This window comes from Peromyscus eremicus, chromosome 9 (assembly GCF_949786415.1).
Source record: "Peromyscus eremicus chromosome 9, PerEre_H2_v1, whole genome shotgun sequence".
Classification (NCBI taxonomy): Eukaryota; Metazoa; Chordata; class Mammalia; order Rodentia; family Cricetidae; genus Peromyscus; species Peromyscus eremicus.
In genome coordinates, this window is record NC_081425.1 from 78,833,668 (window position 1) to 78,856,337 (window position 22,670).

General features: G+C 45.7%; 1 protein-coding gene across 1 annotated transcript in view; it reads left to right on the forward strand.

Moving 5' to 3' along the window:
• Nucleotides 1–22,670, forward strand: part of Kat6b (lysine acetyltransferase 6B) — a 212,897-nt gene that overhangs the window by 185,557 nt on the left and 4,670 nt on the right. The window contains exons 14-17 of the mRNA XM_059273847.1: nucleotides 17,033–17,264; nucleotides 17,619–17,778; nucleotides 18,356–18,676; nucleotides 20,714–21,005. Of these exons, the coding sequence (XP_059129830.1) occupies nucleotides 17,033–17,264; nucleotides 17,619–17,778; nucleotides 18,356–18,676; nucleotides 20,714–21,005 (1,005 nt within the window). The remainder of the gene's footprint in view (nucleotides 1–17,032; nucleotides 17,265–17,618; nucleotides 17,779–18,355; nucleotides 18,677–20,713; nucleotides 21,006–22,670) is intronic.

Sequence of the window (22,670 nt, forward strand, 5' to 3'; positions counted from 1 at the left end):
GAGTTCGAGGCCAGCCTGGTCTATACATAAAGTTCCAGGAAAGCTAGGCCGCACACTGAGACCCTCTCAAACAAGCAAAAAGAGTAGGCTGCTGTTTTTCTTAAGAGCCTCCACAATTAACGTAAAACTTAAAAATGCTTTTAGTCAGAAATCTCAAATGATTTCAGTCTTCTTCCTCCCACCCGCTGGAGCTGAGGACCGAACCCAGGGCCTTGCGCTTGCTAGGCAAGCACTCTACCACTGAGCTAAATCCCCAAGCCCGATTTCAATCTTCTAATAACTGATTTTATTTTTCAAATAAAGTTTAATGTTGGCTTGTCTCTTGTAAGAAGTAGGGTTTGGGGCTAAAGAGATGGCTCAGAGGTTAAGAGCACTGGCTGCTCTTCCAGAGGTCCTGAGTTCAATTCCCAGCAACCACATGGTGGCTCACAACCATCTGTAATGAGATCTAGTGCCTGAAGGGATATGAGCAGACAGAACATTGTATACATAATAAATAAATAAATCTTAAAAAGAAAAAGAAAAAAAGAAAAGAAAATCTTAAAAAAAAAATTAGGGGCTGGAAAGATGGCTCAGTGGTTAAGGGCACTGACTGCTCTCCCAAAGGAACTGGGTTCAAATCCCAGCACCCACATGGCAGCTAACAACTGTCTGTAACTCAAAGATCTGACCTGCAGGCAAAACACCAATGCACATAACATAAAAGTAAATAAAAATTTAAAAAGAAGAAGAGGAGGAGGAGGAGGAAGATTTGAGTCCCATGGGCAGTCTGTTGTAACAGGGCTGTGCAGATCCACTCGCCTGTCTCAAAGGACAAGTGTGCGCATGTTGTTAGAAGCTGTTCCTAGCTGTACTGGGCTGTGCTGAGACACCACACTTCTCCAGTGAGGGTTTCTGGGCAGCTTGCGTATGTGGATGACTTAGTCACTTTTTCATCAATGACTCAAGAATGGATCCCTGTGGTAAGAAATAGTTGAGGTGACCAGAATTCCAATACTTGTCATCTTGTCCTGGTGACCTTATCTCTTTACCCTGAGAGCCAGATAGATTTGGCATAGTACATGATAGGTCGTGGTCTTATTCTCTCGTGGGTAGACTTCCAAGAAGGTATGTCACCCCAGCCATCTGAGCCTGGGAGGCCAGATATTTCAGGGTGTGTTTAGAAGGGAGAATGGCTGACTCTAAGGGTGATGTTACATGGCTGCAAACATCCTCTGCGCAGTGTGAGTGAACTGAATGAATGATGGTCCTGCGCAGTGTGAGTGAACTGAATGAATGATGGTCCTGCGCAGTGTTAGTGAACTGAATGAATGATGGTCCTGCGCAGTGTTAGTGGACTGAATGAATGATGGTCCTGTGGAGTTCACATGTGCTGCTTACGGCAGTTTTGTTTTAATAGTTACGTTTTTTAAAGTGGCACTAACCATTTTTAAAAGATAAAAAAAAAAAAAGCTTTCAGCTGAGCAGAAAGAAAGTCTTTTGATAGATATTATGTATATGTGTTGGGTTTTGTCATTGTCTCTCACCAAAAGAAAGCTTTCCAGAAGAGCCCTGCACTCACTGGCCCTTTATTATCTGCAGCAAATGATTACTGAATTACTGCAAGAAGAACTTGATCAGCTCACTCTTTTCTTTCGTGTGATTCTTAGGGGCACATCTCTTCCCGGGGAAGCTGACCAGCCTGCCCTCTGAGGTCTGGGGCTTCTGTGGGAACACAGGCTCTCCTTAGAGAGAGAAAGGATTGTCATTCCCCACTGCCGGGGCCGGGTGACCGAAGTCACATGTACACTCAGTCGGTTGAAGGGGCTCTTATCTTCCCCTTCCTTTTCTCTTATCAGACAGTACGTTTCTTGTCGCATTTATTTTGGAAGGAAACTCCAGTGTTAGTCCTCAGAAACTGTCAAGCAAGTGCTCACTGCTCCTTTTCCCTGCAGCTGCCCTCCCTGGCCAGGGCCGTCAAGGCAATCATTAAAGCAAAATAAGATGTCCTTGTCCAGAGGTGCTCTGGTCCTTCCGGCTCTGAGATAGGGACATCTCCCGTGACACTTGGAAGATCCTAGGCCCTCCGCTGTCATTGGGTTTCAGGTCCCTGGAAGATTTGTTCTGATCTGTGTAATCAAGTGTAATGATGACATTTTAATAGATGCTGGTTTGTAATATAAGAAAGAAAATGACTGTTTTTCCTTATTTTCTCATTGTAATATGTTTCACTAAAAGCCTTTGCCACTAATGTTTTAGTACATGGAGGTGGTGTGTGATGTATTTTAGTATGATAAAGATAACATCAAGGCTGAAAATTGAGTTTGTGGTGATTTATTCAGCAGTTGACTGTTACTGAATGCATTGAAATGCGTTGCATGAGGCGGTGCAGCCAGTGATTTATTTATGTATCTTTTTTCAAAGAAACTAAGTTTGTCATAAATGAGAGCAAATAAATAGTTTGTATAGAATAGTTTGTATTCATTGCTTCAATGAAAACATTGTAAATATGAAACATACGGTCTGCAGTCTCATTTTTTTCTGAAAGCTACTTTTTGCTTTACAGAGCTTGGAATTTTTCAGGTTTTGGCATGCAGGTGGGTTTTGTTGTCAGATCTTTGTTCGGATTGCTAAGCAGTAGGCATTTTCAGTGAGTCACGTTGGAACCCACGACTGGACAAATTGCATTCGGATAACAAGTGAGCAACAGCCCGGTCAGGGGCAGTTGAGTGGAGCCTTGGCAGTGGTGTCCTGAGGACAGGAATTTGTTCAGTGTTGAATACCCAGCCCTAAGCACAGTGCTTGTCACACAGTGGGCATGCAGTAAAGATCTGTTAAGGGAATAACAGAATGCCCGACCCTCCTTTGGATCGATGGTAGCACCTCGCAGGTACACCCAGCTAGCTTCTGACGAAATCAGTTCTTGATCTGAGCTTTGTGACTGTCTTTGTCTTGTCACATGTACATCTTTGTCCCTCCTTCTACAGACATGCGTAGGGTTCATTTCTCATCCCTGAAGTACTGGGTGTGAGGGGTTACGCACGGGGCTCTGCAGTGGGAAATGCTTCCAACTCTCTTTCACTGGCCCAGCTCAAGTATTTATTTGTAAGGCAGTTTTTCCACTGTTAGAACAAGATCATACAAGGCTTTGTTCTTTTTTTTTTTAAAGGCAGGGTTTCTCTGTGTAGCCCTGGTTGTCCTGGAACTTGTTCTGTAGGCCAAGCTGGCCTCAAACTCAGAAATACAGGATCAAAGGCGTTCGCTGCTATCAGCAAGACTTTGTTTTTATTGGTTGAAATTAGTGCTCTGCCTAGTTTTGGTTCCAAGGTGACTGTTACCCTTAAATGTATTTTCCAGCTTATAAGAGAAGCAGTCAGCTTTACATAAAAAATAAATAATTAAAAGCAAAAACATTTTCCTATAAAGGGATGCTTACCCCTTCAGGACAGTTCTGAATAACACAGATATCTTCAGATGGCCAAAAGTTTTTCTTGCTTGCCACTTTTAAAAGAAAAAAATACTTGTTTTGGGAGAAAAGTTTTTCTTTATTTGCTTAGAATTGTGTTAGAGAAATACAGTTAGGGATAATATTGACATACTAAATTTGTGTTTAACATAGTTTTATGCTAATATCATAAAATATAATTTTTTATAGTTTTGTATTGTTTTTAACAATATAAAAACTTATTTTTTATAATTATTTGAGTCTTGCTTTGAATTAACATTAGAACCTTTCTTCAACAAAGTGTTTTACTGTTTTTTAAAGTGCATAAAAGTAATTGAGAGTATTTTAAAAATTGCTTTATTTATATAGCCACTTGTCCATATTGAAACAAATATGCAGCATAGCTATGCTGTTGAAGGAACCAAAAATAATGTTTCTAAAATTGTGAGAAAATATAATGCAGGTGGATCTAGGAACTAGGTAGAATCTTTGTGTGGAAAAGTGTTCTGGGCTGCGGAGATGGCCCTTTGCTTACAGTGCCTGATGTACAAGCATGAGGTCCTGAGCTTACTTGTCTAGCATCCCCATGAAAGCCCAGTGCAGTATTCCACACTATAACCTCGGGGCTGGCAGAAGTGAGTTGCAAGGAGAGAGGGGTAGATGCCTGGAGCCCACTGGCCAGGCAGCCTAGCCAAACAGGTGAGCTCCAGATTCCGCGAGTCCCTGTCTCAAAAAAAGTGAGGTAGAAGAGAGATCAAGGAAGACACCCAGAGCTAACCTATGGGTCAAAAAAAAAAAAAAAAAAAAAATGTCCCTGTTATTCTGGGAAGTAAGGAAGTAAAAATTATTTGGATCATATTAGAAGAACTCAGGAGTTACCTTGAAAAGCCTCCTTGGCAATAAGTATGTTAATAAAGATGATTATTATAATAGACTGAGACATGTCAAATTCAGAAGTAATAATGAGACTGAAAACTAATCTGAACAATGAGAAGAACCAGGCCATTGTCCTGAAACTGGTAAATGAATGCCTTTCTTCTGTGAGCTGTACCAATAGGTGACCAAGTAGTCACAAGGAAAAAATGTAGTAGCTTGTGCAGTCTCCTTCCATGAGTTCATGGGTGGGTCCACACGGTGAATGTCAGTAGCTGCAAACCGCAAAAAGAGGGGCAGACAGACAGAATCAAACTGCTGCTGCTGCTTTGGAGGAAATGGCGTAGAACACACTGAGCAGTAACAAGTGTGCCACTAGGGGAGCCCCAAGATCAAGAAGAGATGGGGGGGAGGGAGTAGAAGGAGAGGTCCACACATGAAAAGAAATTAAGTTTTTTCTTAATAGACAAAACTGTATTAGCACCTGGATATTTTGGTGGTGAAAGTATAACAATAATAATAATAGGGGCTAGAGAGATGCCTCCGTGGTTAATAGCACTGGCTTCTTTTCCAGAGGACACAGGTTCAATTCCCAGCTCCCACATGGTGGCTCGCAACCATTTATAACTCCAGTTCCAGGGGATCCAGAGCCCCCCTCTGGCCTCTGGGCACCAGGCATGCATGTGGTGCACAGACTTCCATGCAAGCAAACTCTTCATAAAATAAATAAATCTATTAGTAGGAATAATAATAACCTATCAGGGATTGCCAGAAAAAGACCTGATAGTGGTTACTTATGAGAGAGAGAGGAGGGGAGATTGCTTGGGACAAACAAGGTTTCTTGGTGGTGATCAGCAAATTCTATGTCATGGTCCTAGGTGATAGTTCCAAGGACAGTTGTCATGCGGTAATCCACTAAGTTGTACATTGTGTGTACTTTTCTGTGTTTGTGGGGGCATGTTTTGTCTTAAACCATTGTTTTAATGTGGGAGGTCACACGCCCTATAGCATCTGTTTGATGGCTGTGACTCTTAAAATTGGACAGCCTTTTATATTTATGGTGGTATTACATCAGGGGTGTTGTAAAGAGAGATAGTTTTTCACCTTTACTGCTTTACATAAGAAGTGTTAAGTGTGTAAGTGCTTGGTGCTTGGCGCCTGCTTCCTGTCAGCCTTTGCACAGCTGTTTGTATAAGCGTGAAGGGGGTGTACCAAACATCACTGGGCTCAGATCCTCAGGGCTCAAGTTTCTTAGAAGAGATGGCCTTCTTCCGTAACTTCTGCTTCTGCCCTTGAATATAATTGAAGGGTGAAGAGTGATGACATGGGATATTGAGACAAGAAATATTTATATGGGGGCCTGAGAGATGGCTCCTCTCCCACAGGACTGGGGCTTGGTTCCCAGAACCCACATGTGGCTCACAGCCATCTGTGACTCCAGTTCCAGGGCATCCATCCTCCCTCTTTCGCCTCCATAGGCACTGGGCACTCACAAAGTGCACAGACACTACATGTAGGCAAAGCATAAGAAATAATAAAAACAACTTTAAAATTGAAATGATAATAAAGAAATGTTTGTACAGCGGGCTGGGCTGGAGGGAAACTCCATACCTGAGGCCAGAGAAATGAAGAGACATTACAGCCTTAGGATTGGTGCTCTGTTCACTTTCTGTTTCTTAATATCCAAACGTAACACATGTACTCCTGGCACACACTGCCAGAGTGAGTAAGGAATGCCCTTCCTCCTCCTAGGATCCCGGGTCAAGTGCACTTGTGAAATCTGGGCATTTAGTAGATGGTGCTTACAGAAGAGAAAATGGGAAAAAAAGGGTTCAGTTGCCAAAATGAAGCTGAGCTGGGTGAGAGCACACCCAGAGTTGGCCTGTAGCTTGTATCTGTGCACGCGTGTGTGCTCACACACACACATGCTCACACACAGAAGATGGCCTTGTGTTCTTCAGTCTAAAGTCCTGCTCTGTGCTTTGCCCCACTGCTGGATCTTTCTCCATGAAGTCAAGGAAGTTAGTAATGGTTTTCCTACCATAGCAGAAGGTTCATCAGAGGACTCTGCCAGCCTGCCTTCCACCCTGCAGCTTTTCACTTGTCTCTGGTTAAAAGCTTACAGACCATAACAAGTGTTTTTAGTGAAGAGAGAAGAGGGATGGCACTTGTGGGTTTGTTTTAAACATCATTTAGAATGCTAACCGTTTAGATAGCTCTTTCCTGAAGAGAAGTCACCGGGTTTCAGTACGACTGGGAGCTTTTCAGAGAATTGTCTTTGAAATACCTTCCTGCCAAGTTTTCATAAATTAACTTGCTTTGACCTCATCAGACATAATTAAATAGCTGCTAACCGGTTAAAGCCAAGGAAACGGTGATTGCGTGTCTCAGTCTCCATTTCTCTGCAGATTGCATGGGAAGTTTGTTTCTGTTCTGCAGCAGGGTAATTACAAGAGACAGTTACATAATTTACAGTTCAGTGTCCTCGTCCATAATCACACACTCCCACCTTGGCATACATACCCTCCTGAGATTGTCACTGCCCTTTGACTTGTAAATGGTGATTGCCATGTGATCGTTGACAGTGTAGCATTGAGTTGAGTTTTCAGTAATGAAACTTCAGCTGTAGCCATTACCATGTGTTTGAGTTCTTGTTGTTTACATGGTTTGTGGCTCTTGGATTTAACAGTTGCCTGGTAGTGAACAAATTAAACTCGCTGAGCTTTGTCTCTAGTTAAATATGGAGAGCAGAGTCGGGCAGTGTAACCAGAACGGTGCCTAATGTGTGTGCACTCAGATACTCAACCACCGAAGCCTTCACGGTACATTCCGGTACTCTGAAAGTTGGAGACTTGGGGATTAACAGTGACTACACAATATAAAGACTCATGGGAATGATAATTATGATACTGTGGCTGATGCTGTGCTCATATTAATATGTTGTTATGATACTGCTGTTACTCAACTCTAGCTGCTTCCAGCGTTGGCATCAATCTGAGCAGCAGACAGAATTGTGTCTCATTCAAAGGACTCAGACAAACGTACTGTCTGCAGGCTCAAAGATGAGTCACCGATGTCTTTTAATACTGCCAGTAATGGGCTGGGCACAGAGGCACACACTAATGCCAGTGCACCGAAGGCTGAGACTGTTCCATAGCAAGATCCTGTCTTTAAAAAATAGATCCTCACACTTGGGAGATGGAGACAGGTGGATCTCTGTAAGATGGAGGCCAATCTGGTCTACAAAGCAAGTTCCAGGCCAGCTAGAGCCACATAGTGATACCTTGTCTCAAAAGAAATAATAATAATAATAATAATAATAATAATAATAATAATAATAATAATAAATCCTTGTTATTGCTTCAGCTATACATGTAACTGAAAACCCTCCTAGTGTGATATTGCATATGTTCTTGTTTTTCCCACTGATACATCTAACACAGCCAGACTAAACTTAAATCTCTCTCCATGACCAAAGCCCTGGCAAGTCAGCCAGTCACTTAACTGCATGTCCCACTCTACCCTGGTTCTCACACCCAGCATACACTCCCACATCAGTAGTGGGCCGAGCCATAACCCTGACACAGCTGTGTATTGCCAGCAGCTTTGTGCCTCAAACTACGTTCGAAGCATTGAGAGGTAACTGAGGGAGGGGTGGAAGGATTTGCTTAGCTGACCTGGGCACACCAAGGATGTTCCTGAGCCTTCCACCTTAAACTGTTCATCGGTCAGGTCTCAGAAGGCTGGGCTTGGATTTTAGCAAGTTGTCTCAAAGGCTGACAACTCCTTCTTGAGATGTACTTTGTTTGAAAACAAAGGGAAAATGGAAAGAGATTTGTTCTCCCACTTCTCCCGAAGCAGCATCGTATACAGTCTGTGTTTGCCAAGTGAAAGCTCAGTTTCCACATCTGGGTGCTGGTGTGTGTACACACACGCGCACACACAGAGTGTATTTGGAGGTCATGAAAGAGAGGAATGTGGATGGAGAAAAAGAAATGGAGTTACACTTCTAACTTCCAGCTGCCTTGTCTTCTAGAACCTGGGTTTTGTTTTTGTGGTGTTGGGCGCTGAACCTAGCTTTGCACATGCTAGGTAACCACTCTCCACTGAACTACATCCCCACCCCACCCCACCCCTTTTTACTATTGATATCAATAAATTGCCCAGGCTGGCCTTGAGCTTTCAATCCTCCTTCCATAACTTCCTCAATTGCTAGGATGTACAGGCTGTGCCACCAGGCTGGCTCCTGAGCCTGATTCAGAAACAGTGGCAGCACCTGAGATGCTTAGGGACTGAACTCAACTAGCTCAGCTGCCCCTATAGAGCTTTAGGCCTATAAAAGTGGCCAGAAGGAAGCCCACCTTTGCTTTTAGTGGTGGTATTTATAGGTCAATTCAGTTGTGATATCTCGGCACCAAGATGGTGTCGTGGGTGTTGTGTTGTAGGTGCACACAGCCATTTGCTGACAGTGTGACAGTATTCACACCAAGTGTGAGAGCTCAGTGGAGGATTGGAAATCCTGTAGCTGTTCAGTAGGAAAGGCTCGTCAGGATTTTGTACTTACTTGTGACAATTTTGTTTAGGTTTCTGTTTGGGTAGCAATCCCAGGTGGGTGGAGAACAGCAATTTAGGATCCTGTTTTGATGATAAACATACACACACACACATATATATATAAAATATTTCTTCAGTCTCTAGTGTGATAAATTTTTTTTCTAAGTAAATAAGTTTGAAATGTTAGATTACTTCTTAACATTTGTTTTTTATAAACTTTTGCTCCTCCTAAGATATTTTAGAATTTAAAATAACATTGTTGCATTTACTGTATGGGGGGGGGTGTGTGTGCATGCCTTTGTCTTGGTGCCTATGTGGAGTCAGAGGGCAGTTTGTGGAAGGCAGTTCTCTCCTACTACGTGGGGACCAGGGGTTCAGCTCAGGTTGTCAGCAAGCACTTTGACCTGCAGAACTTAAAAGCGGCATTTCCCATCCTGTCAAAAGCTGCGGCTCCTAGTACTCTACCATCTCCCAAAAAATGCCTCGAGGGACAGATCCGCTTGACTGATGTTTGGGAAAGGTGGTTGGCTGTGTGAGCAGTTCGGTTACTCGCAAAATACGTTTATGTCAACATTTTACTTTTTTTCAATTCTAAACATTTTAAAAATCTTGAAATGATTTTAGTTTGGTCACGTGATGTTGGCAGAGTGTTCGTCTCTCATTCTACACCATTTTGTCCTGTATCCCAGGGCCTTATTTCCCTAACAAGGATATTAGAGATTGGATTCATTTCGTGATTGATCATCTCAGGAAAATAAAAGTTATCTCATCCGCTGAACCAGGATCTAGCTGGTAGTGTCACACCTTACATTAACAAACTGTCCTAGTTAGCTTCAGCTGTCAGCGTGACACAGCCAGAGTCATCTAAGAAAGATTAGCTCGGCCTGTGGCCCTGTCTGTGAGGGATTGTCGTGATCAATGACTGATGTCGGAGGGCCCAGCCCAGTGTGGGCAGCACCACCCCCACACAGGTTTTATAAGAAAGATAGTTTAGCAGCCACAGATGGTGGCACACACCTTTAATCCCAGCACTTGGGAGGCAAAGGCAGGAGGATCGCTGTGAGTGCGAAGCCATATACATAATGACCTCTAGGAAAGCCAGGACTACATGGAGAGACCCTGTCTCAAAAAATTTAGAAAAGAAAAAAAGAAGAAAGCTAGCTGAGCATGGCCCGGAATGAGCCAGTTAGCAGTATTTCACCAGTGGTTTCGGGTTCAGTTCCCGCCCTGACTTGCCTCAGATAAACTTTTTCCTAGAATGCAAGCCATATATACCCCTCTTTCCCTGAGTTGCTTTTGTTTAGAGTGCTTTGTCACAGCCACAGAAAGGGAAACTAGGAGATCACCGGCCTTCAGTTGGGTTCAACTGAAAGAGGCCCATGAAATGCATCCCGCACGCCCTCTTCCTGGCTGTGCTTTACCTTCTGCTCAAGTCTCTCACTAGACAACCCTGCCACCACCTTTGGCAGGGGCTTGATGCTGTACCCTTTTAAGATTCTGGCTTAAGGGCAGTCCTCAAGACTTTTACTTAATAATATCTGAAATCAAGCTGTCCTGAGATAAACAAGAGTTGAGAGTGACATGAAGTTTTTTTTATACACCTGGAAGTGACTCTACTGTCCAACTATGGATGAGACCCATAGCTAGACCAAAGGCCAGGGAAGGGAGCTGGGGAGACCTCCCATTCCACTGGGTGATCAGTTACAAGACGGCGTTTTTACAAGACAGTGTTGGCTCATCTTCGTTATGTGGCTTTGTCATGGGGATTTGTCTCTGGCTGCTTCATGCAGCAGATGCTGCCTGGCCATCAACTCAGCTGTACGTCACACATGGGCAGCACCCTCCGTGATAGGTACTGCAGAGAGAGGAGAGACCCTTTGCTGGCCATCTGTGAGTGGGTGGCTAAACACCTCTTCCCTTGGTACTGATGCAGATTGACAACGCCTTCAAGAGTGTCCACGGCCATCAGGGAACCATGGAAACTTTTTGACAAACCCCAGCATGGTCTGTAGGCTTGAACACATATACTACATGGCACCAGGAAGTCACGACTCCAGTATAAGCCTCCCTTTGGGAGGAACTTGAAGAAGACCACTCCTCTCTGGAATAGTAGTTGGGCAGTAGGGGATACTCAGTAAGGAAAACTAGTCGCCTCATTCCATGTAACTGAGGAAGACCTTAGCGCTGTAGTGGTATCCAGGAAGCTAGTGCATCTTTGAGAAAAGATGAATAAGAGTATGACTTAAAGAAACAGCCTGAGATGTGACCCAGGGCAGCCAACAGACCTTCCCCAAAGACATGCTGTCTCTACTCCCTCGCTTTCCCTGGCTCAGGCCATTTCCCAGGACACACTTGAGCCTTCTAGAATATGTGAGTCTTTGTTATATTTGTCTGGGGACAGCTCATGGTTCTGCTAAAGCCTGAGGCAATCATTGTGTTTGTGGCTTCACGGGCTAGTTGTTTCTTCAGGGTAGTCATTGAAGTTAAGTGCTTGACAGCCGAAAGGAATTGGGGTGCAAACGATGTTTGCCGGGAATTTTCAGTAACTAATTTCTGGAGATTATTCCTGAGGCCAAAGGGGGAGGGGCTCTTTAATTAAATTTGTATTTTGGGTGGTGGGAAACTTAAGACAGTAACTGGTCTTCGGGCGTCTCGAGCGAATAGAGGAACAGGAAGGAGGCTCATCTCTGTCAGACTCCAAAGAGCAATTTGACTCCTTTCTGTCCACATTTTCTTTATTTCCCCTGTTAGGGTTTTTATCGTCTAAACGATCGCCTCTAGATTGTACTCATTCATTATGGTGAATAACTCTTAATAGCTCATCTTTAAGGCCAGCACTATCTGTGTGCTTTTTATTAACCCTTGTAATGCTTCCAGTAACGTGAAGAGACAAATGTGACTATTAGCGGCCTAGTGTGAGTGAGGACTCAGGCCTGCGCAGAGCTTACATCAATGTCTGTGGGTCACATTGCTGCTACATGGTGGGTCCTGAAGTCGTCCACTGCAGTGTTGGCTCCAGAGCCTGAGTGCCTGGCTCCTTCCTTGTGAGCTGCCTCTGTCTGTTCCATAGATGACAGTCTGAAGTTCCTATGGTCCTGGCCCAGCTTGGAAGAGTTCTCACTTTTCATATAATACAGGTAGTCTCAAGGTACAATCCAGGCAGTCCACAGTGCCATAAGTATGTCACTTTCCCCTTTAACTCCTCTTCATTCATGACTATAAAGTGGAATTTTCCAGATCTGACATGACCTGTGATAAACACAACAAACAGATTAAGGACAAAAGTAGACACTGACTAGAATGTAAAAATGTAAAGCAAGCCTTCGCCTCACTATTTTGTTTATATTTTAGAAAATACAGGGAAGGTACTTTTTATTATCTAAAATTATAGTAACATCATAAGGTTTATTGCTGTTTTAAATTTAATAAATGTCACTTCTCAGTAAAACCAACAGATATAGTCTTTATAAACAAAAGCTCTTTGGAGTCTTAAATAAGGGTTTAAAATACAAAGTCCTGAAGCCAAGCCAGATAGATGTCTTAGAACCACTGATTTATAGTATACCAACCCTGGCTGCTTGAGTGTATCTCTGTGGTAGGAGACCTGGTTAGAGATGCGTGCCCTCGGCCTCCCTCGGGACCTTCCAAGTTGGAATTCCTGTTGTAGCCAGAGTTCTTCGCCTTGTAGAGTAACACCCAGGCATAGAATGGAGCAATCAGCCACTCGGTGACTCTGGCTAACACGTGGCCTGGAGGGCTTTTAAAAACCCATTCTGTTCTGTTCTCCACGGCCAGAAACTGGCAGGCCTTATTCATCCATCCCATTGTGTGGCTCGTGTTTCTCCCACTTCACAAGCCTGTTCCCTAGCAGCTCCAGAGTGGTCCTCAAGGACATTGACCTTGAGTCACCCTTGGGGCCTAGTGAAAGCACAGGGGCTACTGCCTCTAGAGATTCAGATTTGTAGCTGGGGGGCGGGGGCTAAGAGCTGCTAGTCTAGTGGTTGCTGGGTGTTTAGTCCGGTTGTTACATAGTTACATAGGCCCATAGACTCATGCACTGAATTTAAACAGAGTATAGGCAGCCCCTCACCCATGCCAGTGCTGCTAGCCCAGGAAACAAACAACAGACGGCATGGCCCAGTGAACTGCCACCCCCGAGGGGCTGTGTGGCTGAAGGCGTTGGGTTTCCTCCTCTCTTAAGTTGCCATAAGCCCATGGCCTGGCGTCAGTTCCCAGGCCTGCAAAGGCCAGGCTGACCTCTGCTGGGGGCCTCTCAGTGGAGCCTGCTAAACTAAACAGGTGTTTGGTGAAAGGGGTGTAATCCTTGGAGATTATCTTCCCCTAAAAGCAGCTGAAGACTCGGAATTCACATAATCCAGACAGATGGGAGTTGGGGTTTGAGGAGCTAGCCAAAGTTTATACTTCCGTGTCTGGGGAAGTTCAGATGGTTTGGAATCAGCTGACAGATGGAAGTGTGCAGAGATGATGGGTGACACTGTTGGTGACTGACTTTCATCTCTGTCACACACACCCTTGCCTGAGAACACGTTTACTCCTGCTCCGCTGGGTCATCGTGAATAGTGCTTGTTCACAAGGAGGGAATTTTCACAGAAAATGATGGTTAGCATTGCATGCTGAGCATCTAGTTGATTTTCATTTATTCATGTCTGCGGAACAAACTTTGACCTCAACAGTTACTTCCTGAAAGTGGATCTATCCTGCTTCCCTAGAGGCGGTTAGTTAATCACTTCGGTCTCGGATCAGGGCCGGTAACGTGACAGATGTCACTTGAGGCCATCCTCAACAGAGGTGGGGCTGCACTGGGCCCTGCGCTCGGAAACACCACAGCGCTCACTGTGCCTTCAAGAGGGTCGTCTCTTGAAGTAAGCATGTAAGGCTTACAATGGCGCTCTGACCTCACCTTTCCCGTTCAGCAGCTCCAGCCAAGCAGAGAGAGCCCGATTGTGCTGTGTGAGGACAGTTAATGTACGTAAGGGTCACTCAGTTTTCAGTGTCAGAGCTCCCACTCATGAGTGCTGTTCACCGGCACCTTGGCTCACAGGCGAGTTGAGGGGACTATTTCACCAGTGGTTAATCACACCGCAGCACTGGGATTTGCCTTCCACACACCACTTTGTTTTCCATCGGAGGCAGGAGGTTTCCCGGGGTAGTTGGCGGTTTCTGATTGAAAGTACCCTGCGTTAAGGAGAGGTGTTAGCACGCCGTGGGAATCTATTCACCAGGGGTGTATTGTACTTGTTTCAGATGCTTCAGGACAATACACCGGCTTCCAAGATAAGTGCTTTTTATTTCCCTGCATCTTAGATCAATTATTTGGAATCTTTTTGGTAAGTTAAATTTAAGAGCTTACACCATCACATCTCTGTAATTACTTAATAAGTCAAATGTTCTTACCAAAAATTATTGTGTCTGCTCTATATTGTTACTGTACTTTGAAGAGCCAAGAAGAAGTAGGAAGGAACAAGAGGGGGCAAGAAGCCCCTTACTTGACACCCCATGTTGTGAAGGTAGTTCAGTGCCAGCAGTTCAGCCCCTTCCAGGCGAGTGCCCGCTGCCGCCGCAGATGACATGTAGAGTCTGTCTTCTGTCAATCAGTGCACAACTGGTAGGCGTGACCCCTTTCTTAACGGCGTAGATTATCATTCTGCATGTGATTTCACTCAACTAATAAGAAATAAGGAATTTATTCACGGTCATTTTGATTGTTCCTGGTGGACTCTGTTTAACATTAGAACATCCTCCTCCAGGGGGAGATTTTATCGACTTCCAAATGGCTCTTTGCAGAAGTGCCATTTTCTTCCCGCTGGCTTTAAGTTCCTTGAGGGTCTCTAGATTCCTAGAGGAGGGGGAAACACTTGCTGGTATCTTGGGGCTTTGGCTTTGTGTGGTGTGTGCTGTTGGTACATGTCATCCCTGAAATGCGAGTGGTGGGTTCTGACTGAAGGGTGGGTTTCTGGTTGTTTGTCCTCAGCATCCTGAGATGCTTGCATATTCCTGCCTCCTCTCAGCCTTTGCTTGCAAAGCAGGAGGGTGTTTGCTGAGAAAGACCAGTGGGCTCCGTACCTACCGCACATTAGAGCTTGTTACCCACATTAGAGCTTGTTACCCTGGAGCAGTGTCAATCATAGGCTATAGTCAAGGGTTCCCGGAAGTGTCCAAGGAGACAGCCTTTTGACATGGTGGTGAAAGGCTTATACTCCCATGCTCCCCAGGGGCCCAAGTCACCTGGTGCAAGTACAGGAACAGCTAGGTGAAGTGGAGGGAGGTTGGGAGTGTGGGAACACACAGAACAAAGAACACATGCTTCCTGGGGAGGGTAGCCCTGTGTAGGGAGCATAGGCAGGCAGGGTGAGCTGCGCCACCAGCCTTCTGCTGTGCACAGACCTTTCTCATGGGCCACATCACATCTCTACCTTCAACAATGGGGTTCACAGGAACCAACGAGGGCCTGGGAACTCCCACAGTCACTGCAGGAAACTTTTAATTGTAGAATCTCATGGACAAGGGGGACAGTTCTCATCCATGGTTCCATGGTGTCACACACACCCCCATACACAAGCACAGGAGTACAGATCTGGGGTCCCCAGCTGACTAAATAAATTCTCAGAATGTGGCAAGCACTTAGAAAACAGGTGATCGATGTGCCAATTATCTGTGTTCTGAGGTTTGGGCTTCCTTGGCTGTTCTGGCAGCAAAGCGCTCCCCATGTTGACAGTGTTGATGTGGGCTGGCTTCGGCACAGCAGCCATCTCTGTTAGCATTCCTGACCCTGCTGGGAAAGAAAGGCTCGGGCTGGAGCGAGGGACGCGTCGACAGTGCTTGGACTGTGAGCTCCGGTGTCTGTTTGCATTCAGTCAGATGCTTTGCACGTAAACATGACCAGAGGACTTACTCCAAATCTCTTAGGCGAAACCCGATGTTTATTTTATTTCTATTCTCTATGATGACATTCAGGGTAAAGGCATCAAGATGCAGAATGCTGTTGAGGTAGTATATCTTGTTCTGGATTTCTGCATTATTTGCAGTGGGTTTTGAGAAACAGGAAAAATGGATCAGAGGCATTGATTTCTCTTTGTAACAACAACAAAAACCTAAAACAGAATTCTTGCAAGTGCAGCCATTTTGGAAATGTAGATAAAGAAGAGAGAGCTGAAGATTTGGGTGGTTGTGGAGCGGCCTGGTTTGGTAATTGCTGCCACCTACTGTATGTGGTCGATGTTTGTTTAAATCCGGGAAGTTCACGAAGGTGAGGCTCTTGAAATAATTAGAGCAAAGAAGACATCATTACTTGACAGACCGCGTTTCTGCTTTACTCCGTAAGTGGCTCTTAATTACCGAGACAGCCGCCAGCTTTCATTCATTTCCTCCAAGTGGGCTTGAAGTTTTCTCATTTCAGAGTTCCTTTGCCAGAGAGCCTCTATCCTGTCGTTCAAGCTCCCGTGTGCTCAGGGGTTTTCAGTGCGCACATGGAACAGTGTGCTTCAAAGTTTGGGTTTTCTTGTTCCGTGTATTTTATTTGTAATTTGTAGGCGCAACGTTTTGGGGTTGGTTTATAAGTTAATTTTCATGAAAAGGACGAAAACAGAGCTCACAAAGCAGATGGGAGTTGCCACCATTGACTTGAAAGACAATGTTTATTAGTCCTGTAACAGCTCAGATTACAGCTGGTTAAATGGAACTAGTGATACAGACTGTTAGCCAAAGTCCTTCTCTTTTATTAAACCCCAGCTGTCAGAGGGGTCATCGGTCCTCCTGTGGAAAACAACCTGCCCATTAATGCAGGGGTGGTCCCTCCACAGGATTCCTGAGTGCCTGACATTGAGTATGGGGAAGCATTTCAAGCTTGCAGGAGATTTATGTGTTGAGACTCACCAGAAGTCATGTCGTTAGTCTTAGCTTTCAGTCTCTGTGACATACACCACCATGTATGTTTGCTGCCGCCAGCTGTGTGGGAATTGGCTTGTGGTGCCACCATAAAGATTGACAAGCAGAAATTTGACGAGGTGACATCACAGTAATTGGAAGAGACGACATGCTTGACAGGATGCACTTCACCTGTGTGATGCTTTCACCCTGCCATTATTATACAATTTCTAGTGGCTCCTGGACCTGGCTCTGGAAACACTCAGAATGACTGGAGTTTTGCTTCTTCTGCCCTAGGCTATTTGCTTTCTAGAAGAGAGGGCCAAGCAGGGTCTCCTGAAAAGCCACTTTCTGATCTTGGCCGTCTCTCCTACCTGGCCTACTGGAAAAGCGTCATCTTGGAATATCTCTACCACCACCATGAGAGGCACATCAGCATCAAGGCCATTAGCAGAGCCACAGGCATGTGCCCACACGACATTGCCACCACTCTGCAGCACCTCCACATGATCGACCGGAGAGAGGGCAGGTGTGTGCCATGGTCTCTGGGGAGGTGAGGCGCTCCCACGTGCTCTGCTTTGTGTTTTAAGACAGGCTCTCAAGATGTAGCCCAGGCAGGCATCAAACTCATGGTGATCCTCCTGCCTCTGCTTCCTGAATGCTGGGATTACAGCTATGTACCAGCTAACCCTGAGTTGTTTGTGTTTGTTTTTTTAGACAAGATCTCAGTATGTCACCCTGCAGGGCTGGTCTAAAACTCACTCTGTAGACCAGGCTGGCCTCCCGCCTCTGCCTCCCAAGTGCTGGGATTAAAGGTGTGGGCCACCACAGCCAGCTAGCTGTCGACGTTTTAATTCACTTTGTCTTTCTTGCTGTGTTACAGGTTTGTGATCATTAGAAGGGAAAAGTTGATATTGGGCCACATGGAAAAGCTGAGAAGCTGTTCCAGAACTAATGAACTTGATCCAGAGAGTCTGAGGTGGACCCCCATTTTAATTTCTAATGCCGTGGTTTCTGAAGAAGAGCGGGAAGCTGAAAAGGAGGTAATGATGTGCTCTAGCGTCCTGAATTGTGACTTCAGTCTGGTAGCTTGCTTAAGCTAAGTCATTAGCATCATTGTGAAAGCTTGGTTATATAGACAGAGCTTATGAAATGATAAAGCACTAATTTATCCCAACTGAGAAGACATGGTAATTCTATTGAGTTGAGTATGAAGCATGAGACATTTGTCATTGATCACAAAGCAGCGTTTTCACCGCTGACAGCATGTAATCAGATCAGATGTGGTGCTGAGCGTCACTGCTGCCATGTCAATCGATTCCTTGTGTTTATGAACTTGCTTGGAATGCTCCATTCCAGTGAGCATGTAATGTAGTGATAAAGGACTCGAATCAATTCACTGCATCATTAATACTGCTAAATATCCCATGAAACCCGGTCCTCTTAGCTCGGTTATCCTGTCTGATGCAGAGGGTCCTGAGATGCTGCAGCTCCCATTTGCTCCGTCAGCTGACTGCCCCTCCAGACCTTGCTTAGAGACCCCTTCCCATTGATCTAGAGGCTCCAGCTGTGTGACCCCCCCCTCTCACCAATTGCCGTTTTACCCCCACCCCACCCCAGGCGGAACGACTAATAGAACAAGCCAGCTGCTGGGAAAAGGAGGAGCAAGAGACCCTGTCATCTAGAGTTAACAGTAGGCCGTCACCTGCAAAAGTACACTCGAAAAATAAATACTTGCACTCTCCAGAGAGGCGGCCAGTGGCCGGGGAGCGAGGACAGCTGTTAGAGCTGTCCAAAGAGAGTAGTGAGGAAGAGGAGGAGGAGGACGAAGAGGACGAGGAGGACGAGGACGAAGAGGACGAAGATGAGGACGAGGAAGAGAACATTCAGACGTCTCCCCCACGGTTGACCAAACCACAGTCAGTTTCCATGAAGAGAAAGGTGTGTGTGGTGAGCTTCAGCCCCTGAGCTGTTTTCTGTCCAGCTGACGCATCCTGGCGGTGTTCTTTACCTGTCTCACTCTCTGTGGATGTAGCTTGTGTGTGTGCAGTCTCTCTGGTCCAGTGTCATAACCACTTCTCTTACAGTTGAGGCTGTGTTTCCTGGCGTTAGCAGCATGCTAGCCCCTAGTCTGGTGGTCACTGCCACCTGCTGCTCTCCAGGACAAGAGTAAATCCAGTCACGATAACCAGGAGGACACCTCAGAGAGTGCGTACATAACCACCCTTCAGGGCCCGAGGAGGTCAGACATGACAAGGTCACATGACTCACTAGAGAGCTAGCCTCGTCTCAGAACTCCAAGCCAGCGCTCCAGCCTTTAATGTCCCTCATTCTCGCAGAGTTGTGTGGCATTTCATACCCTTGACTTTGCTGCTGGTGCTTCCCATGTGGCCAAGCACACATTAGTAGTTCCCCCAGACACAGCAGCTCATGCCCAGTGGAGCATTGATTTTTGTCTGTGGGTAATTGTTCTCCCACATCTGCTGTCTTCATCTGCATTCTCTGCCTCTGACATACAGCAGGACCAGATACCATTAGGAGAGCCATGGCAAGTGGTGATAGCATGGTGCCAACGAAGGCTCATCCCCACGGCTGTCCTCAGAGGCTTGGGCAGGCAGTGTGCTGGTCCCACTGCCCTGGGTCCTTGCTTCTGACCCCACAGTTGGAGGGAGCAGAGGGAGCATCCCATGAAGTGCGCTGCTGTCTCCTGAGCACTTAAATTTCTTATACAGAGAATGCATTCATGTATTATGAGTATAATGAGAGGAACTCAATGTAAAAACATGAAAAGCCAGAATTGTCCAAGGCGTGACATGGACCACTGCTGTCCACTCAGATTCAACCTGGAGGGAACCAACTCTTTATATTGGCTGCACTTGTATCTGGGCAAAGTCTAGTTGCTTAGAGAGGGTAAGGGGATGGAGGGAACTAATAACATCAAATGTTAAATTACTAATGTGGTTAAATTTTAGAATTATTAATAGGCCTAGATGGTTCTTTAAGAACATTGAAAGAATTAAAAATATAAGATACAGTGATTCTTTGGTACTGCTTATCTGGAGATAGTGCCCCTGCCCCTCACTGTGCCGGGAATGGAGCCCAGTGCCTTGTACATGAGAGGTAAGTGTGCTGCAGTGAGCTACAACCCAGACACAGAGGCTGGCATCATGTAAACATACTGAACCCCCTCACAGAGTAGGCCCATCAATTTCATGGCTCATTGATACATATCTTAGCATTGGATCTACCTGTTCCTTTATTTGAATTTTGTGTTATTAGGTACTTCTTTTCTTGGAAAGATAGCTTATCATTGCAACTGTGGGATATCATTTGTTCCATTATCTTAGACAGAAAGATTTTATCACTTTTTTAGGGGATCTTCCATATCAAAATAGTCTATAAAATTATTAATTGCTCACATCCCAGCAGCCACCAATCTCTAACTCTGTTGTCTTCTAATCAGTAGAGTAATTGTTCCCTCAAGCACCCTTTCATTTCTGGGACAAGGAAGTTAGTCTTGCCCCACCATATTTCCCATGGTGCCTGTCATGAAGTGGACATCTCCATAGCAGTTAGCAGGTAATAGATGATTGACCTGATAGCTGATTATTGCAGCATTTATAAAAACACTGTTTATACAAACAGTCTGTGATAAGCCAGATATTGAAGCTGGCAAGTGCCACTTAGAAAACACACACTAGAAAAGCAGTACTCAGCTTTTAAAATCTGCAGTCAAGTTGCTAGGATGCTCTCTCTCAGAGCCCCGGCTTGAGTAAACAAGTGTTTTGTTTGGAAAACACTTGCCTGTGTTCTTGGCGCCCAAGAGGGATGTTAAACATCAAAAAGGAAGGTAAAGTACAAAGGCATTGCGAAGTCCCGCCATGTACGGCTCTCACATCAGTCCACATTGGCTGCGCATTGCCTCACCCAGTTAATTTCTCAGGAGCACTTACGTGCATTGTTTGGAATTCATTTCAGAGGCCTTTTGTAGTAAAGAAGAAAAGGGGTCGTAAACGCAGAAGGATCAACAGCAGTGTAACCACCGAGACCATTTCCGAGACAACGGAAGTCCTGAATGAACCCTTTGAGCACTCAGACGAGGAGAGGCCGATGCCGCGGCTGGAGCCGACCTGTGAGATCGAGGTGGAGGAGGAGGGCAGGAAGCCACTTCTGAGAAAAGCATTCCAGCATCAGCCGGGGAAGAAACGGCAGGCAGAGGAAGAGGAAGGAAAAGACAATCATTTCTTCAAGAATGCTGCCCTTTGTAGAAGTAAGTGAAGGCCTGCATGGGCTTTACGCTGCTGTCCACAGGGTGTGCCTGTGCAGCTGAGAAATGCCGGCCCACCTTTCTTCCCTTTTAGTGAGGTTTTGTGTTAGACAGTTTCTAAACTAGACTATTTCTCTTACTCTGTAGATGTTGGCTCATCCTCAAAACCTTTGAAGACTAGTAAGAAACACAGTGCAGGTTCCTCGAAGCTGCTGTGTGGCTTTCTACTTAGTATTTTTGGACATCGGGGTATATGTTGCCAATGTGAGCAGTGAGGGTGCAGTTCTGTTTTCCTTGAAAACAGCTTCTCAGTACACCAGGGTGCATCTTAACCATTCAGCAGAGTTTGATGTCCAGAGCCATCTGAACTGACCCACACCATCAGCATCCGCTTTGCTGAGGTGGGGTGACCCAGAAATCCCAAAGACGGGCTTTCCTTTGAAGTTGACGGGACACCCTCTTCCCCCATCATCTACAAACGTACCAGAGATCCGTGAATTGTCTTTGATGCCCTGTTGAAAGCATCCCTTGCCCTGTTAGCACAGGTACTCCAAGATGAAGGATAAGGATTTGTGGGACAGCCTCTCTGTAGCCGGGGAGCTGAAGTGACTGTGCCTAAGCCTTGCTGCGGCCTAGAATGGCCGTCTGCTTTCTCTGGACTGCAGGAGTTGCCGTCTGTAGCTGATTTTAAGAACATAAGCTAGCGCCTCCTTGACTTCCTCAGTGAATATCTATTGTTCTCCTTTTTATCCTTTTTCAATTTCCTCCTTTTCTTTTTTAAAGACAGTCTCCCACAGTGTAGCCCCAGCTTACCTGGAACTCACTTCATAGACACACTGGCCTCAAACTCAGAGTCAGCCTTCCTCTGCCTCCCAGGTGCTGGGACCGGAGGTTTACACACCACAGCGAGCCCCGCCCCGCCCCGCCCCTCTTGAGACGGTGTATCTCACTTTTAGTTGGAACCCAACCTGTTTCAGCTAGCCCTTTGCCCAGCGAGCCCCCAGGATCTGTCTGTCTTTGCCACCTCAGTACTGAGGTTCCAGGCACAAGGTATCCCACCTGGCCTTCGTGTGGGTTCAGGGGATCTGAACTCGGTCCTCGGGATTGTGTGGCAAGTGCTTTACCCACTGAGCCGTTTTCCCGCCCTCTTGTCTACATGGGAGACCAGCTGCAGGGAGAGGCGTTCCCAGTGTGGAAATGCCGCCTTTCCACTTCCGGCCGTCTGCTTAGAAGCCTGTAGTCAACTGTCACGGCCTCTCTCCTCTGCTCTGTGCGCTTTACCTTTGCTGGTCATTCTACCACATCTCCTTCAGGGCCTCTCCTTTCCTGAAGGTAATTCTCAGAAAGCTCAGTTTCTCATTTAGGGATGTACCCGTATAGAAGCTGGTAGGAACAGTGGCACACAGGATAAAACAGGGCAAAGGCACTTGCTACCAAGCCTGACAACCTGATTTTTGATCTCCCAAACTCACACGGTGGAAGGAGAAAACCAAGTTCTGCAAATTGTCCTCAAACTTAGACACACATACTCACATATAAAAGTAACAAACTTTTCTGGGGGTGGTGGTGCCCGCCTCTAATCCCAGCACTCGGGAGACGGATCAGGCAGATCTCTGTGAGATTGTGGCCAGTCTGGTCTACAGAGCAAGATCCCGAGATCCAGGACAG